This window comes from Mizuhopecten yessoensis, unplaced genomic scaffold (assembly GCF_002113885.1).
Source record: "Mizuhopecten yessoensis strain PY_sf001 unplaced genomic scaffold, ASM211388v2 scaffold11173, whole genome shotgun sequence".
Classification (NCBI taxonomy): Eukaryota; Metazoa; Mollusca; class Bivalvia; order Pectinida; family Pectinidae; genus Mizuhopecten; species Mizuhopecten yessoensis.
Genome location: NW_018408916.1, coordinates 1,632,904 through 1,652,511, shown reverse-complemented (window position 1 = coordinate 1,652,511; position 19,608 = coordinate 1,632,904). Strand labels below are relative to the sequence as shown.

General features: G+C 36.7%; 1 protein-coding gene and 1 non-coding gene across 2 annotated transcripts; one reads left to right on the top strand and one right to left on the bottom strand.

The window, feature by feature from the left end:
- Window positions 1–723: 723 nt before the first annotated feature.
- On the top strand, window positions 724–837 carry Trnal-caa. The gene is made up of 2 exons: window positions 724–761; window positions 792–837. It is a non-coding gene; the product is annotated as a tRNA-Leu (tRNA).
- A 336-nt stretch (window positions 838–1,173) lies between these two features.
- LOC110467429 (deleted in malignant brain tumors 1 protein-like) lies at window positions 1,174–19,461 on the bottom strand. Its single transcript, XM_021524592.1, has 10 exons — window positions 19,258–19,461; window positions 11,915–12,068; window positions 11,213–11,451; window positions 10,716–10,875; window positions 10,051–10,259; window positions 7,347–7,546; window positions 6,617–7,002; window positions 5,317–5,633; window positions 4,540–4,751; window positions 1,174–4,095 (listed from the first exon to the last, which is right to left on the bottom strand). Exons 1-10 carry the CDS (start codon window positions 19,349–19,351, stop codon window positions 3,928–3,930), a joined length of 2,139 nt encoding a protein of 712 aa, XP_021380267.1. The 5' UTR covers window positions 19,352–19,461; the 3' UTR covers window positions 1,174–3,927.
- Window positions 19,462–19,608: the final 147 nt, after the last annotated feature.

Sequence of the window (19,608 nt, the reverse complement as noted above, 5' to 3'; positions counted from 1 at the left end):
CCAGGTGAGGGCGTTATGAGTGTACCCCCCCNCCCCCCCCCCCCCCCCCCCCCCTATGTCAGGAACCGTTACATTAGTGCATTTCACAATTAGTTAATTAGATCATAAGTATTGCTTTACCTAAATGTGCTTTATGTAACGTATATGTGTAGCTCTGACTAATATCGGCGGAAGTGAATAGATACATTAAAGAAGAGAAGATTAAAATAAATGAAGAGGGCTGTAAAGAAATGAATAACACGAACTTCATGTTATCTAAGACCTAATTGTGATATCAAAACAAATACAGCGGAACAATTTATAACATCATAGTCGTAATTCAATATAGCTCTCTACAGAACAAATTATATGACTATTATAAATGATTTCAAATGTTCCGTTTCTTTTCTCCACTGACAATAAAATCGCTTGTTCGTATATCATAATTAATGAGAATACTGATTTATTACCATGATTGAGGAAACTTCAATTAGGTATTTTTAAAAGAATTCAGGAAGTGATACCACGGAATTAGGCTATCTAAGTCCGTGGTAATACACGGAAAATTATTTGCTACAAAGCCAAGAAATAAGATATTTTAATAAGAGTTTAACAAGAGTTACATCCCTTTACCAACGTACTGTCGAAAGTTTTCGAGAGCACCGAACCATAGTGACTATAAATAGTCTATTAATAAATGGAGTAACGAATAAATATTTCTTTTTCGGTTAAGCGTTGTATGCAGTCAGGATGGCCGAGCGGTCTAAGGCGCCAGACTCAAGGCAATGCCTTCCCATTGGATGGGACGAGTGTTCTGGTCCACGTATGTGGGCGTGGGTTCGAATCCCACTTCTGACACCAATATTTTTTTTTTATTTCTCCTTCCCTTTATAACAAATTAATTTGTCATAAATACCATCGCCATCACATCTTTTTCTACCTCGTAACTAATATTTTCATCAGTAATGACTATTTATTTTCATAATAACAACGTTACTCAGTTACTTTGTCAAATAAGATCACTGTAACTTGTTTTTACTCTTAAAGCCTTTTTATTATCGCGAAATATAACTTAACCTCGTACATCGTACATATCGTTCATATGTCACTTCGATTTTTTTGTATTCTTCGTAATTTCCGGAGCTTCGGAGCTTAACAGAAAAAAAGACAAACATTCACTTGAATAAAATATTTTTCTTTAATATACTTTCAAACAGACTGAAAAAAAAGAAATAGTAATTCAATAACAGGAAATTGTACAATATATCACAGACTTATGGTAAACATAACATGATGTCCGAGGACATAACTAACTATATATTATACAAACGTTTTACTTGACCTATGAAGTAAGAGAACATTAAAACATACTTTTCACAAAAGAGCAGACATAACGTACGGCCCTGGTTCTGTATAAGAATAATTTTATCATCGTCGCCTAGCTAGCTGAATATGTCTACAATTTCAAAATTGTAAGACCAATATTCCTGAATTGTTTTTTTAATTGTTAACTTCCATTTTTTACTGTAGAATATTCAAAAAGGCTATCAATAAGAGTCTGCAGGCCCTGAATATATTCTAAAATGATAACCAAATGACCTGCGTATATTAACAGAAATGAACATAACAGACCAAAGTCGTTATCTGTTGCGCCGTTTGAACAAAAATCGAGGTTTCAAAATCACTGACAAAAGTGAGAACAGGCATGGTGATACAATTCCCCTTTGTATTAATCCGACATACAAGTATTAAAAGATTATATCATTTCCCATTAAGTAAAACATAAGAGTTTACTGATTTAAAAAAGGACTTATTCATACGAGAGTCAATTGAACGTAGTCAACTTGCGCCATAAGCTTAACCTATCTACGAAGTCAAATGATTTACTAAAGTCCACAAAACACCAATATCATTTTTTCTTAGAAGAAAACGCGTTTGTTATTTATTATATAATGATATGCGAATAAAGCATGTATCGTACTCACTTCCGTCCAAAATCCGAACTGACCATCTGTTAATATGTCATATTATGTAATTACGTCTAGAATACGTTTCTGAAAAATAGAGGTAAAACGTTTGCAAAAGACAGTCACGCTAAAACCGATATCCCGAAAATTGTTAGAGTCATTTCATACACCTTTGTAGTGAACAGGAAAAACATAATAACAGATTGCCTATTAACAGCTAGAAAAACATTCAACTTCTATACAATATTGGTAAACAACACACTAATATCATATAAGTTTGGAAGGTGTAATTCTTCACAGTAAGTAAAATATTTCTTTAACAAGCCATTTAGTCTGTGCGATTTGCCACGTTTCAAATTCCGAATAGCAGATCGTAAAAAAGTATTGGAGCATCTAATTCACCATAAACAATAGAATTATCAGTGAAAATGTCCTGTTGGATTGAGTCATTATCTTGATTTATATCATTTATTATTATTAAAACATTATTGTCTGTCCATAATGGGGTTTTTTCATTGTCTTTTTTTGCAGAAAGACCGAGTACATTTGTGTTTTCTCATAAACCGTGGTATTCCAGCGTATCACCTTTGGTACTTAATTATTAATTGTCACTTTAACTTAGATTCCAAATATTTACATTCCCTTTTCTTAGTAATAAATAAGGACAGAATGGGTCGTATAACATTTGTTACTATTTAAACTTTTTAGAACATCTAAATATTGCTAACGAAAACCTTTTACACTGTCATTAAACCATTCAGTAAAAATCCATCATATCATAGTGCTCCATACCAAAGTAATGTCCGTTCAGCCGTTATTAAAAAAACCAAAATGGCAGACTGACAAAGAATACCACGCTACCACATCGAATCAGTTGGCTTTCAGCTAAGTCAGATAACAAAACACCTGTGGAAGAAGTAATATATTACTGCAAACTGGAAATAGCTGCATTAAAACCTTAATTAGAGTTTTAAAAAAAAACTCGCGTCGTGACTATAGTAAAACTGTAAATATAGATAGTGTGTTATATAAAGTAAAACAAACAAAATATATGCAAGTCTCAAAAACATAAAGTCGAAGCGAATATGGAGCGAGGAGACACCAAAACAACACTGAATAAAACACCTGGAATCACCGCTCGGTAAAGCTTCGAGTTAAACCACAAAACAACATATCCCGAGGGTTGAGCTTTCCCTGTTTGCACAACACGGAAGTGATTGATCATGTTTCTCCCACTCATTTCTACCGTAAAATTAGGTTGTTATGGTGAATCCAATGTACCGCGCCATCTTCAATGGCACATGAGATGTGTGACAAAATTCATGACACAAACCTTTAGTAATATTGTTAGGTAGATATCGCATGTAATAAAAAGTTAAACAAACAAAAATATACATGAGTCTCAAAAACTTAAAGTCGATGCCAAAACACAAACTGAATAATACACATTGAGTCACCCCTCGGTTAAGTATCGTGCTAAACTTTAACGGAAAGCTTATCCCGAGGGTTGAAATTTCTCGGTTTGCATCACAAAGGAGTGATTAATTAGTTTTCTCCATTTTTTCCTACCGTAAAGATCCATGTGCATTTTAATGGTTTACCACGTACAAGGCGCCATCATCAAGGGCTCATGACATGTTCACCGGTATTGATGACGCTATACATTAGCCTGGTAACATTGCATAAACGCGATGACGCGAATGAGCGGTATAAGAATAAAAGCCTATGGAAACTTTTCCATTTATAATTTATTGTATTTTTAATGATCATTACTTCCGAGATAGCCATATTTTGTTCTGGTTTTCCAGGTTATATTAAGGTAAAACATTACTGTTTATTCCGTCGCAAATTGAGTTTAACTTAGGAAACAGTAATCTAATTAAAACCGCAAAATCCAAGTGCAAACGTTATTATGATAGTTAGTTAAGCCAAAATTCTCCTTGCATTGAAAGAGAATAGTCCTTGTTCAGTCGTAGTGTTTTTACAGGCTCCGGGACAGCAGTGCAATCGTCAACAAGGGAAGCAGTGACGTCATGACGCGTGAGGCAGACGACACATCTCCCGCCAACGTCCCATCTAACAATGATGCCTCCTCATCTGGAATCTCGTTCACTTCATTTGACTCCAAGTTCGGTCCTGTTGGCAGGCTCTGTAAGAAGAGATGCAAGTATTTCTAATTTTAATACCAATAGAACAATTTTAGTTTAAAACAGATAAAATAAATATGTATAAATATGCAAGATCATACACTTGTGTTTTTCTAACAAATCAGAAAGCACGAGTTTATTGCGCGGACGACTATATATATTCGTCCGCGCAATAAATGAGTGTGGTCTTGCTTTTATCACATACCTTCCGTATTTGGTAGAGATCGATACAAAGATATTATAAACTTTGATATTTTTTGCAAATACCGGGAACTTTGCAGTTCGCCAGGAGAAGGGGATTCCCATAAAAAGTAGTTCCGGCTAGTAGGTAATACAACATTCCGTATTACACATGTGCAATACAGAACGTTGTATTTCATGGTCTGAAAATTGCTTGTATTACTATAACAAGATTCAACAGGTATGTGATAAAAATGCATGCTTACAGTCGACTTGACGACAATGCCTGGGATGACCTCAACGGAACTGCTACTTGGCTGTAAGGTGGAGAAAGAAGTGGTTCTGCTAGTAGTCTCCGGACCTGGAGAGGCTGCTTTCTTGGTGGGTCTCTGCGTTACGGTAACGGTAGGTGACGAAGAAGAGGCACTGTTGGGAACTGTGGTTGTAGATGAAGAGATCATCCTTGATACAGATCCGTCTGTATGGAAGAACATATCGCATGTTATTATACAGAGATTGGAGCTTTTTAACAAAACAAGGAACGTCTTTCGTCTGTTACAAAATATTTCATACATATGTAGCCTTGCTTTTCGAGTTAGTTAATTCGAAATGGCCAACCTTAAGAAGTCTTGGAAGCTAGACTCGATGAGAGGAGAGCATGGTACTGTTGAAAACCTTTAAATAAATGTATACGAATTAAATGTTCTTTATCACTTCCAACTCTGCGAGTCATGATTATATTTAAGATGTCTGTAAGATTAACGTACTATTTGTGAAAACTCTTTTGATACTGTCTTTACCTGCAAAATTTCAACATGTTATCAAAGGTATTACTACAACGTAACGGACGTAACTAATGAGTAGAAATACATCACAAGAAGGTGAACGTTTTATACGTATTTGGGGTGCATTAAGTTCAGAAAGATTCAGGATTATCTGGAACACGAATGCTCAATAAATGGATGTTCAACAAAAGGGAAGATGTCCAAACTAACGAAATAATTGGCGGGACATGGGCAAAATAACTGAAGCTATGTTGCTACCTGTTGTTGGGAAGCGCTCTATAACCGGACCGTCTACATCGTCATTGATGGTCAATAGCTGACTGGTGGAATAAAGCCAAGCGTAGTCGTTCCGCTTCCTGCGTGAACTTCGGCGACGGCGACGGCGACGGCGACCTGCTGTATTTGTCGGATTGCAGCTGCGGTCACAGAGCTGATCCTTCTCTTGCATCTCGCATACCAGACTGGTACAGTGTAGGTAAATGTGCGAGTAGCCCACAAATTTAAATGAGCTAAACCGGAAGCCGCTGCTGGTCTCGTTCCATGGAATAATGGCTACGGTCTCGTCGTTCGCGCAGCTGAAAAGAAAATTGATTGTATTTTATTCAACGATGGAAATCCGTTTAAATAAAATGGTTATATAATAATGAAAATTGGAAAAAGGGTAAAACACACACACACGCTCACTCAGTCTCTCTCACTCACTACAAAACCTAGGTAGCTGTATGCGGAAAGACGCATATCCCTCAGAAGTCATTCCTCACAAACGTCATTAAAATTAAACAGAAAGAGGTATACCAGTTGGAACTTCATCAGAAAACTTACAAGAACCAGAAATGCGCATCTGATCTTTGCGGAGACGAGCAGATTTCACATATGTTAGAACAAGAACTGATATTCTCATTCCTCAAAGAGACTATCAAAATAAAATCCACCTTTGCTAGAAAAAGAAGCGATAACTAGGGAGCTGCATTCATTTATCTAGTTTAACACAGCTTGATCGGTTCAACCATAGTTGTTCGTTTATGAAATAGTAACAGACTTGTTGATCTAATGTTTCTTTCAAGACATACACAAACATTTGCAGATCTGCCAAACTTTATCATCAAAATGTTGAACCGACCCCTGGTCCGTGGTGGGACTCCACACTGTAATATTTAGAGAATCATTCAATGGACCAAATAGAACATTTGTTTCAGAGGGCTCGACATTATAAAAATATACAATCATAGCTCGATAGTATAAAAATATAATTATATCTCAGTTCGACTAAATATTTGTTATTATACAGTAAACGGGCAAACGTGCATGGTAGGTTCAAGTTACATGTATGTCCACCTTGCTGTTTTCTGAAATATTACTCCTTTTCAGGAAAGAGCAAGATGGACGTATCTTAAATTACCATTGCCTTCCGCTATTGCAAAAAGAGACAACTGTTCTATCATATTTGTTAGGGAATTAAAATAAACAACGGCATGCCCTTAATTGGCAGGATTCTGATTGAACCTGTAACAAAACTCAGATGAACTGATAAGTCCGTGATATTGACTATGTATCTCACTTGTCTTTGAACAGCATATAATTGAGAGGGTCTGTCCAAGAACCGGATGGTGTCGCAAAGCAGGTCCGTACCACGATCTTCAGGTGATCGAGTGATGTCTCGAGGTGCAGAGACGCTGACAAGGGTTGGTTCATCTGTAATGTGGGACTTTCAGACAACGGTTGGTTAAAGTTCTCATCTTCGTACAACATCATGCCCACAGCGAATTCTCCTCTTGAACTTTTCGTGACCTGGTTTGGTTGGGCGGTATAGCCAGCGTCGTTGGTTTTGTTACGGAGAAATTCGCATGTGAGCTTCACATAGTAGAAATTCTTTCGCGTGATGACTCCAACGCTGTTGTTGTTGTAAGCAAGGGTAATATTGTAGAATATATGGGAAGCGTTGGTCTGAAATCGACAAGGTAAAATATTTCTTATTCGTCAATACACATTGATTTATTCAATATGACAATTGTCTATTCATTGCATATAAAATAGCCGGCAACAAAGCAAAATAATGAGCACGTTGATTTTCTTTGAATCAGTATTTATAATATACATATCTGTTATCACCTGTCTGCACACTGCCATTATAGATAAAATAGGAAAAGAGTCCACAGAATGTATTGAAATAATATATTTTCTACTTTATTTACTTTATGACCTTTTTATTTCTTAACTCTATCATTTATTTTGAAAGTTATAAGACAAAAAATCGTTTCAAGCCTTTTGACGGAAATACGACAACTTACACTTATTTCTGTGCCGCATTCGTCGAATGGAATCTTAATAATGATGTGAGCCGATGTGTTCGAGTACTTCGGATTACAATGGGAGGTATAATTCAGGGCCTGATCCACAGTAACTCCACTGTACGTTAGTCCTGGGTCATACATGCGACTAAAGCTGGCAGTAAATTGTTCATGGTCACAGCTCAGATCGGGTTCTGGCGCTGAAAAACACGTGTTCATATCCTTTAGTAAAGTCTGTTTCACTCATAAATTTCTCATAGACAGTAGTGAAACATATACTTTTACAATGAGCTTTAATACTAGAATAATAAGATTAGCGCACGAATACCAACTTACGCAGGATTTTTCCCTTCAAACCAAGACAAAAATGGAAGTTTGACCAATTTATAAAGTGATATGTCAATCATAATTGTTCAAGTTTGTTTTGGACACAATCAGTAACTGAAAATCCATTTTGCGAGCTTTCGAACAGTTCGGTTTCCTCTGTCAAGCAAAGAGTGCAGATGACCTCGGTCTTGACTCTAAACCGCTGAGTACAGCTCACTAAGGCACAATGTACCGAGTCGGTGAAAATCATCTATCAGAAATTATCGATTTATCATCCATATAAAACTGAATCTTATTTAGCATTGAACTGTTTTTGTATGGTATTTATGATCTATTTGAATGACACAGCTTTGCAAGCAAACAACATATTACTTATATTTACGTTTTCTCTGCCTCTTATGTTATTTTTTAACTTATAATTTATATTTAAAATTAAAATGCCCGCCTTATCGACAGTCCACACAATTTCGTTCAATAGTTTGAACAGCGTATTGTCGCGTGCTGATTGGCAAACAAAGTAGTACTTTGAAATTTTAACAAACACTTCAATTTTATTCCACAATTCAGTATCAATACAATTGCGTATGATATGTATATAGGGTGATTTTAATTTATCAATAGAACTCTGAGCTGAAAGTTAGATTTGCAATTGTTTCGATTTTTCCACGGAACAAATTTCGCGCATGGACAAATACAGTGAACACCGTAAATCCGACCTTGCCATCCACGAGATAGTTATTTTTGGAAGTTAATTCGAATGGGAACCTGACAACAGTCGGTAGATTCTATAACATTCTCGTTATTTGACATGCCGTCAGAAACTGAGGAATGGTGGATGCGAGACGCGTGAAACTGATAGCGTTTGAAGTGAGTGATCTTGCGCCGGAGCACAGGTTCGTTACAAATGTCTGAAATGTTTATGTGTGCTGTGACTCATATCAGTAGGTCTGTAACATATGTGTCAGTAGGTCTATACAATATGTGTATTTCAGACATTTGTAATGAACCCCTGTTTATCAGTGCAGTGTAACAGACGATATTTCTGATAAATTGCATGAGCGTTAAAATTGTTTCCATTGCCGGCATTGGTGATTTCAACCGATGTGCATTTTGTACGATATTGCAGACATTGGTATTGTTTTCGTTGAAATAAAAGTGTATTTTATTTTATTTTTTATTTTGCACATAAATTTACAATGGCATTGTGAGATTTCGATATTTCAGCAGCCGTCATGTTTATTTATATTGGATATTGTAGTTCCGGTGATCAGTGTTGTATTAATACGCTAAGAATTATGTCTCGTGATGCATGGTAATCAAAGTCCCATCAACGACACAGCTATATAGTGACAATGCCATGCAAATGTAAATATTTCTGAATAGCATGTCTATCGCTTGTGTGATATTATGTGATACAAAGTCAAAAGACTTCACAACTGCACTGGGACTCATCAACAACTGATAAAAAATTTTTTTTGAAATTCTCAAGTTTTAAGATGTTGGTATTTTTTGCCCCTTTAAAGATAAAAACGTTATTTGTTGATCTTTATAGCAATATTCTTTGAACTAGTTTATCAAATTTTCATCAAGTTAAAAATAATTAATTTGCATATACGAGTAATTGTCACTTTTAAACACATATAAACCACATGAATATTGCCTACAGGGCTGATTTGAGGTTACTTTAAGTCCATATTAAGCCATGGTGAAGATCAGGATCTAAAATCTTATAATAATCTGCCCAAAGAGAAGATTTATACCTAGTTCCAGGTGGAATGTAATCCACTCGTCGGTTCGTGAGAAGAAGTCAGATGTGTTCAATTCCTATCACATGATACTGGTAGACATGGCTTCAACTCTGAGATCTAACAGTCAATCGCGGGGGTATATGAATATCGATTTATATTTTTCATCCCAATAAGCTTTTGCATACTATACACTTTTCTTTAAAGCAAATCTATCCATCAAGAATCCATTTTACCCCAATGATAAAACATCCTTAGTTTGAACAACTCCATTCGATAGTTCTATAGAGAAAGAAACAAAGTGTCCCTGTCCCCTATCAGAGGGTCACAATTTCACTTTCTGAACTTATCCCAATAGCCATTAGGGCACATTTGAACGTAGTATTCTTAGATGTGAAGAAGACTGTTTTAAATATGTCAACTTAACTGGCTTCAAGGGAGAGAAATGGTAGAAGGGGACTATCCTCACTGAGTGAATCAGAAACTCCCATTTTACTTTTCCATACCCTACTCCTATGACACCTTTGATCTAACTGTTCGTAAAAAGAAGAAATAATTGTGATGACAACGACGGACCAAAAAGAAATGCCACAGATTAACCAAGTTTTCGGCTCAAACGACTGAAAACTTACGTTGTTCAACGGTACGCAGGATCGGTGTGCACGTTACACTTGCATACTCCCCAGGCTGACAATTGCTGACCCCGATGCCGCGGTGTTGACAATTAAAGATGTTCGTCTCGGAGCCAGAACACCCCACATCATCCAGCAAGAACACCTGGCTTACGTTGGCCTTCACGTAGTCGATGTTGTATGTAGCCCCAGTCAAGGAGAGGGACTTGCTGAAACCGTTGGAATTTGGACATACAGTTTCACAACGAATCAGGATTATTTGCAGTAAAAATAAAGTAAGTTGTTATAGTGAGCTGCCACATAGCCTTGTTAACCCAACAGTCATAATGGAGTTTTTTACAGATTATCCCCCAGCCTAATAAAGTCGCAGTTCTGAAGATGTCTTCAACACAAAAGTGCTTGGAGATATTTAATAAAAATAAAAATAACCACGTGTTGAAGCTCATTTCAAACAGAATGATGTACTCTGTAAAGCTGTAACGTTTAACCTGGACAATTCAATTTGTGATATTTCAGAAAACTTTCTATCACTCCGAACATTTATATTCACCAAGACAATTTTTCTTTTTTAAAAAGCATACTTTTCTGGGAAATTGATATGACCGAACCATCTTTTCGGAATCATCTTGATCAATGAGGTTCATTATTTTTACCAAATTACTCACTTGAAACAAAGAGATCCACACACCACTCTGGCGTCTTGTATGTCCCAGTGGTCGTCACAAACTGCTCCCCATGCGCCGTTATTTTTGACCTCCACAAATCCTACACCTACTGTGTTGTTTGGGCCAACAAGTCGGATTTGCGGGTCAGTACTTCCGGGACCTACACAATAAGTAATAATGGGACGTCAGAGGGTCGTGTCTCGTCAAAGTACTATTTACGTATGATTGTCAAACTACTTGTGGCAATAAGTCAAAATATTATATTTATGTGAATGTCGAAAAAGCGCTTAGGTTTTAAGTGTGATTTTTAGTATGGATGTCAAAGTACTATTTTGAATCTGAATGTCTAAATACTACATCTATAGGAAAATCAGAGTATAGTGTTTTTTGTGAATGGTAGTTAACTGTATTTATATGAATGTTTACCTAAACTGTTCATGTGACTATTTATAAGTGTTTAATGTTGTTATGCACGGCTTTGGGTGTTATATACGTACATATACTCGGTTGTGGCACGCCCGGTCCCCTGATCAGCGTGGCAGGCTGTGGCTGTGAGGTCTGTACATGTGGTTGACAGATAACTCCAGCGTCATCCGAATGTTTACAGTTGTGGACTCCGATGTTGTTAGCCTGACAAGTAGCCAGCGATTGCTCGTTTCCCTCACACCCTAGATTATCCAACCAAATTTTTCCTGTTCCGTCTCCGAATCGGCCGTCGGTCACTGCTGCTCCACCCCTTAATGAATAGATATAGATAAAATTCAATATATTTTTTTTTTATTTTTTTTATTTTTTATTTACAGAGTTTGGACACTTTATGATAATGGTGCTATATACTCGAAAACTTTCGCTTGCTGCCGTTAAACCCATTTACCTCCAGTGTTAATTTATCCAATAATATTGAATTAACATCTGTATCTGTATCATGTACCATTTATATTCGCTGTAATAATAAATTTGATCTCATTACGGAGGGCGAAAAGGCGAAAGCTGAACTGCGGCAGTATAAACAAAAATAGTTATGTGAATTCACGTTATGAAAAATAATTATAAAAATCTATGTACTCAGCGTCGATACAAAAGGGCGAAATTGGAACTTAAAATTCGTTATAACAAGACAACCACAGAAAAAGATGACGCAAATGAGCAAACGGGAAACCATAATTATTTCCGCGTATGTTATTTTTGTCTGGACATACGTGTATTGGAGCTCGCGGCAGATGACTTCCGCTTCTTTATCTTCGAAATAGTCCGTACAGACCGTGCCCCATGTGTCATTATACTTTACCTCCAGCCGACCTTCGTACTGGTCGGTTCCGTCAACAAGTCGGATGTCTTGAAGAGTTAGTTGACCTTCAACATTAGATAAGTTTATAAATCAAATATTGTAAATTCATTGTCAAGTTATGTTAACAATAATTTTAAAATTAAAAGCATTTTCAATTCTATAAGCAAACAAGGATTGCGCTCGTACTCCAATAATAATAGTTACTTTAAATTGTTCACTTAAATGAGTTCGGTCACGTTTTTCATCAACTGAATGGTGTATTTCTCACTTAATATTCTTCATGAAATTTGGCCAATCTGATTATTTCCAGTGAAACCATCTTTAACAAACGCTAATCTAACCCTATATATAGATACATCTTGCCATATGGTTTGCGAGATAGAGATCCATCCAATAGATGATCTATTTTAAAAACAATTTATGCAGATCAACTAAATAAGACACCAAGAACGTTCCATCTAGCGGCTGAAATATGAGATTTTTTTTTTCAATCTCAACAAACACTTACATTTATCTAACGATAGCAGACATAATTCGACAAAATACCATTTTGACAGAAATGGAGAGAAATGTTTATAATGCCTTATCTAAAACGGCAAAGATGTTAATAACCTGCTACACATGTGCAAACCATCTATTCCAAGAGCTGTTCGATGACCTAAAGCCATATGTACAGATATGGTTGAGTACAATCTAGCTTTTATCGGACACGGCATTAATGTACATACAGAGCAACTTGGTGATATGTGTCCGTTTAAACAGTCGTTTCTATTAACCAAAAGGATAAGAATAGTTCCTAAATAAGTAGTAATAATATTAATTCGTCCAGGGCAAAATGCAGTGTGAAAAAATATGATCACTTCATGTTTTGTAGGAATTGCATTTTGATGGATGGAGCTCAGAGTGAACTCTGCTGGCGGGCTATCGGTACCCGAGGTTGACCGTAATCTTGAGCTCTGTATTAAGAGTTGAAGATAAAAAAAATATTGCTGTAGCCAAAAACTGTACATTTTTAAAGATATCGTGTGATTTGCAGGCACACTTCCCACTTTTTATTTCTACATTTATTTCAGCTTTCTACATGTTTTTTTTATTATTTTGACCATAAGTACATGTATAACCGATTAGTTCTAAAAGAACGAAATGCTTCAATTGACTTTCTCCATTGACAAACTAAATAATTGAATGGGAGTTTCCCAAGTTCGTAATTCTTGTACCTCTGCATGTTCATTTAATTATATTTGACCGTACTTATCTCAAAAAGTTCATACAGAGTCAAATATAAGGGTGTTTGGCTCTCCCGCGGGAGCCTATCCGATTTTTAAATGCGTTAAGTAGGTGACCAATGCCTTTTTACAAACTACATGTACTAATTAGTATACATACATTTCATTCGTTTAAAACCCATACTTATAAACTGGAAAAACCCGCTTTTGAATGCTTTATGTAGATTCAAATAAACAAACTACGCGTAGATACGCATTCTATACAAAATGGTTCCATGCAAATTCAAATTTTCTTATCAATCCTCTGTAAGTTTGTGTGAGGTAGGGTTCATTCAAATACTTAACTATTCATTTCAATCAGCACAATGTTGAATTTATTTTGTGTTTCTAGACACCGAAATATTTTTGTGAGTTAACGATATATATATGAAAATTCACCTTACACGTTCAGCACAAAAATATATAGTTTCATGCAATTTGGGCATGCCGCCATTTATATATTTGTTAATGTGACGCTTGGCTGTCCACTACAAAACACAATATGAATAAGTTTGAATAAACTGCTCGAGTAGGATTGCTGGAGTGCTGGTCTGTTACGTAATAGCGTTTACAGTACATGCACAAAATTTCGTAATACATGAAATTAGAGACTAAAAGTTTAAAAAGACACACACACTATTAAATAATGGATTGAATGGATTTCTCGGTAACCGGTTTGCGCTCATTCCGGCATGACCATTAAAAAACTCTATTCAATTCCTAACACGTTGCTTGGGTAAAATACACAAACCTACCCGTGTACAAACATTTACGTGTACCAGATCGAAACCTGCCTTAACGGAGAATATAGCTAGTTTGTCCATCCCACCCGGTTTATGTGTAAACAAGGGTAGAGTATTATATTTGTGAAAAAAGAAACCGCAAGATAAAGTAGGCTGACAACAATTTTCAAACCAGCCAACAACAATGACATGACACGTGAATATATATATATCTATTATACAAAATTGTGTAATTACAATACAAAATGTGCAAGTACGTAGTTGTGAGAATCAGTAAAAGTCATACCTAACAGGTAAATTAAAAACAATCTATGCTTTTAAAATAACAACCAGTCGTAACCATGGAGCACGTCTCTGATTTTCCTTTGTTCTTTTTCGGTTAATTTGAATAATTGAAATTTGTCCCTCTAAACCGACCAATATCATTCGCTTGGTGAGTTATCTATGGTAAGTATCATGTCAAGGATTGTCAATTTTTCTTTCCATATAGGGCAAAGGAATCCGATAACATAATTATGCGATAGATTCCCCTTTTATTGTTAATTGCATTGTATGTGTAACTTTCATTATGTGTTTAAAAGCAGAATCGCCAATTGCAAGTAAGCCTCTCTACGCGGAGCTCAATCCATGTCAAGTTTATTCGACTATGGTATAAAGCCCATTACAAATCCCGGGGAAAATAAGTTGATTTTAAATCCGTTCAAAATGTATCACGTATTTCTTCCATTTAAAATAGTATATAAATATTTAGCATATATCTAAACAATATTGACTTGACTTGGTAACCTTATCTACATAAACGCATCCATATCACGATTTTTACGTGTTTTCTGGTCATAGATGTGCATACGCTGTGAGAGACAATGCTTCACATTAACATTATCAGCCCATGGAAGCATTGTGACCGAGTTTTTCAATTGATATGTAATTTGGTTACAGTCGAATACATTTCCCTGTGTTGATCGCATCGTGGAAAATTCATATCGGAAGATTCTATTAACAAAAAGACGATGCATAGTACAGTTGTAATGCATAGATATCACATATCGTATTAAGTAACTATTGTTATATTAAGTTTGTCGAATCATTATGTAATCTGACCACCATACTTGCCTTACATAACCTGAGCAGTTTAGAATATATAATGAATAATTATTAAGAACACTTGTATAATCCATTTTAAAACGAGCAGAAACTGCGCTTGTCATACCAACGTACCTCGGAAACCAGATACACATACAATTTATTCAACATTGTGGTGATTGAATTGCTAATGAATTATTTGCATATCTCCCTTCTCTTCACAAATAAAAAATCTTTTTGTTATTATCATTAATACTGTAAATGTTAATTTAACTTATTCTGACTTAATTCTCTTTTAATTTCGGACATTTAGTTGGATTGAACGATAACATTGAAAACCCGACTATGAGGGGAGCTAAATTATACTTAACCAATACTTATCTATTAATCTTGGAATCAAATCTGAATATGTAAACAGCTTTCGGACAGACTACGCGTAGAACATTGATCTGAACGTCCCTTTTATTGAAAAATAACAAAAACAATAGCATATGCGGACTATGGTTTAAAAAAAGTATGTAAATACGTTAAAATGCATGTCTTTGTGTTTTACGAGTGTTACGGCAAACGTCACTATCACCGTAACACATGATAGGAGCTCTATCAGAATGATCTCATCAAACTTAGCTTAGTATGAGAGTACATTGAACGCGTTTAGCTTTTCAGCCTGTTACTGCAAAATAAAATATCGTTGTCATTGTCAATAGGATTCTACACAAGCAATGTACGCGGGAAACGTGTCGCAACGATTCAAGGCCGATCGATCCCTTTGTCAAGCTATGCCTGAGCTATCTCTGTCATCATTCCAATAACTTCATTCCTGAATAAGATATTAAGCGTATTTCGCACAATACTAAAATAAGAATATACCTACGAAGATGTCACTCTTGCTAATTAAGTAAATGTCATCACCAGCAATGAAGTTTTGCCTCAATTCCAACAGAGAAAATCTCAAGTTTGTTTTCTCACTTTGGTTTTGAGAATGTAACAGTCAAAGTCAAATTCATCATTATTTGAAAGATTTTTTTTTAATTTTTACTCAAGCGATTTTCTAAACTATCACGAGGAAAACTAAAATGTGTTCACTGATATTAGAAAGAAAGACACTGGTACAATTAAGTTCATTATCAGAGTAAACCAATGTTGCTAGATTGACAAAATTAAGGTATATCCTCTTTGGCAGATTGATGTACAAATGGGAGTTGGGGTTGGGGGTTGGTTGAGGGGTGGGTGATTTGGGGGGTATTGTTTGCGATATTGTTTACATATCTGGGAAGCAAACTCTAGCGTTATGACCACATCGATGATGAGACAAACGCAAGCATTTTCAAGGATTATCCTTAGATCCGTTACGCTCGTCTTCGTTTGACCGCTGAAGGGTGAGTCTCTCCACCAAACTAAAAAGATACAGAGCCATCGTCCCCGATACTTTGTTTAATGTAAGTGAGAAATGGACAGTGTACCAGATGCACGCTAGGAAACTGAGATTTCAGAGCAGACACGCATGCCAAGCATCTACATACTGTTCCGCGATTCCCAACTCCGCTGGGCAGAATACGTGACGAGAATGCCCGACGAGCACCTTCCCAAACGTATCCTGTTTGGAGAACGAACTACAGGTTGGAGCTCGCTCCAAAAGGGGTCGGAAAAAGTAATAAAGACACCTTAAAAAAACCACTTAAAGACTTCGACATCAACCGCTACTCTTTGGAAACCCTTTCTTATGACTGTCCGTACAGCAAGGTGAGGAAACAAATCGCATCAGGGTCTCTACAGCAAATACAACAGCACGAAAGGTCCTTACAATCAATCAGCTAATGTTCACCGTCACATGATCTGTTGTCCAATCCCCACCTGTACCAGAAGTCTTCCGGGCACGGGCAGCCTTGCTCAGCCATCTGTCCCATAATGATACTGTTTATTTTCCGAAGGGAAGGACGAGCTATACTAGCTTTTGTTTACTATGCATTTCTGTTGGCCGAAATGACCCTTACACACTCTCATTCTGAAACCTATTCATATCATGAATGTCATAGTTATTTAAAGTGTGTTAGTTCTTGGAAGTGTGATAGTTCTTCGTACAAATGCTAACAAATTTACAAAAAGGCTACATTGTTGTGACGGATTACCCGTGATTATGCTGTTTATTTAGTTGTGATTTAAAATTAGGAACATAAATCCTACAGATAACCAACAAGCCCCCAAGACATGAGAGAAAGGCAAAATGACACAGATTATATATAAAAATTGGGCTTGAAAATATCAAAACGTTCAGTTTCAATCCAACTGTCGGAAAATGTATTGTTTAAGGAATGATTCGTTGCAATAGATAATACTTCAGTGGAGGCTGTATTCAATCATGTAACATGTGTTTAACATAAACATTTACAACATAACCTCATATTGATTGGTGTATGCATTATGATCAATCTTTCCGTTTGATTTGTATAATGTACGAAACACTTACCGTGCAAGGTATGTTACTTATACACAACACTTACCGTGCGAGATATGTTACTTATACACAACACTTACCGTGCAAGGTACGTGACTATACACAACTCATACCGTGCGATGTATGTAACTTATACACAACATTTACCGTGCGGGGTCTGTGACTTATACACAACACTTACCGTGCGATGTATGTAATTACTTATACACAACACTTACCGTGCGAGGTATGTAACCTATACACAACACTAACCGTGCGAGGTTCGTAACTTATATACAACATTTACCGTGCAAGGTATGTTACTTATACACAACACTTACCGTGCGAGGTATGTTACTTATACACAACACTTACCGTGTGAGGTATGTAGCTTCTACACAACATTTACCGTGCGAGGTATGCAACTTATACACAACACTCACCGTGGAGGGTTATAACTTATACCCCACATTTACCGTGCGAGGTACGTGACTTATACTCACAACTTACCGTGCGAGGTATGTTACTTATAAACAACACTTACCGTGCGAGGTATGTAACTTTTACACAACACCTAACGTGCGAGGTATGCAACTTATACACAACCTTCACCGTGGAGGGTTATAACTTATACCCCACATTTGCCGTGCGAGGTACGTGACTTATACACACAACTTACCGTGTGAGGTATGTTACTATACACAACACTTACCGTGCGAGGTCTGTAACTTATACACAACACTTACCGTACGAGGTACGTGACAATACACAACAGTTACCGTGCGAGGTAATAGTATGTAACTTATACACAACACTTACCGTGCGAGATATGTAACTTATACACAACATTTACCGTGCGAGGTATGCAACTTATACACAACACTTACCGTGCGAGGTGTGTAACTTATACATAACACTCACCGTGGAAGGTATGTAACTTATACACAACTCTTACCGTGCGAGATATGTATTTTATACGCAACACTTCCCGTGCGAGTTGCGTTACTTATACACAACACGAACCGTTCGAAGTATGTTGCTATACACAACACTTACCGTGCGAGGTCTGTAACTTATACACATCACTTACCGTGCGAGGTACGTGACAATACACAACATTTACCGTGCGAGGTACGTGACAATACACAACATTTACCGTGCAAGGTACGTGACTATACACAACATTTACCGTGCAAGGATCATGACTATACACAACACTTACCGTGCGAGGAACGTGACAATGCACAACATTTACCGTGCGAGGTACGTGACAATACACAACATTTACCGTGCAAGGTACGTGACTATACACAACATTTACCGTGCAAGGTACGTGACTATACACAACACTTACCGTGCGAGATATGTAACTTATACACAACACTTACCGTGCGAGGTATGTAAATTATACTCAACACTTACCGTGCGAGGTATGTAACTTATACACAACACTTACCGTGCGAGGTATGTAACCTATACACAACACTAACCGTGCGAGGTCTGTAACTTATACACAACACTTATCGTGAGGTATGTAACTTTTACACAACACCTAACGTGCAAGGTATGTGACTATACACAACACTTACCGTGCGAGGTATGTAACTTATACAAAATTTAACGGCGATGTGTTTAACATACAAAAAGTACAACATAAGTTCATACAGTATGATATGTGCATTATGCTCAATATTTTCTGTTTGATTTTTATAATCTACACAACACTTACCTTGCGAGGTACATGTATGAACGATGTAAAGAAGTCCAATGATGAACAATCTAATATTTCTGAATACAAATTCTGTCCCAATCATTTTTAGCATTTTGGCTCTGGCTAAAATCAATATGTCAAAGCAACAATTTCTTGAAACAATTTGGCCCTCCCGGCGAGTCAACAAGCCGGTAAAAACGTAGCCAACTTATGGTCGGGACGGTAGCGACGTCGTTCAATACACCAATACTTGTTTGATCATGTTATCCATATACCGTTATACTCGTTAACCCCAGAGTTTATGAAAGCACCAACAGCACGTAATGCTTCACTGCATGTTGTAATTAGGGATTGGTACGTAGGACACCT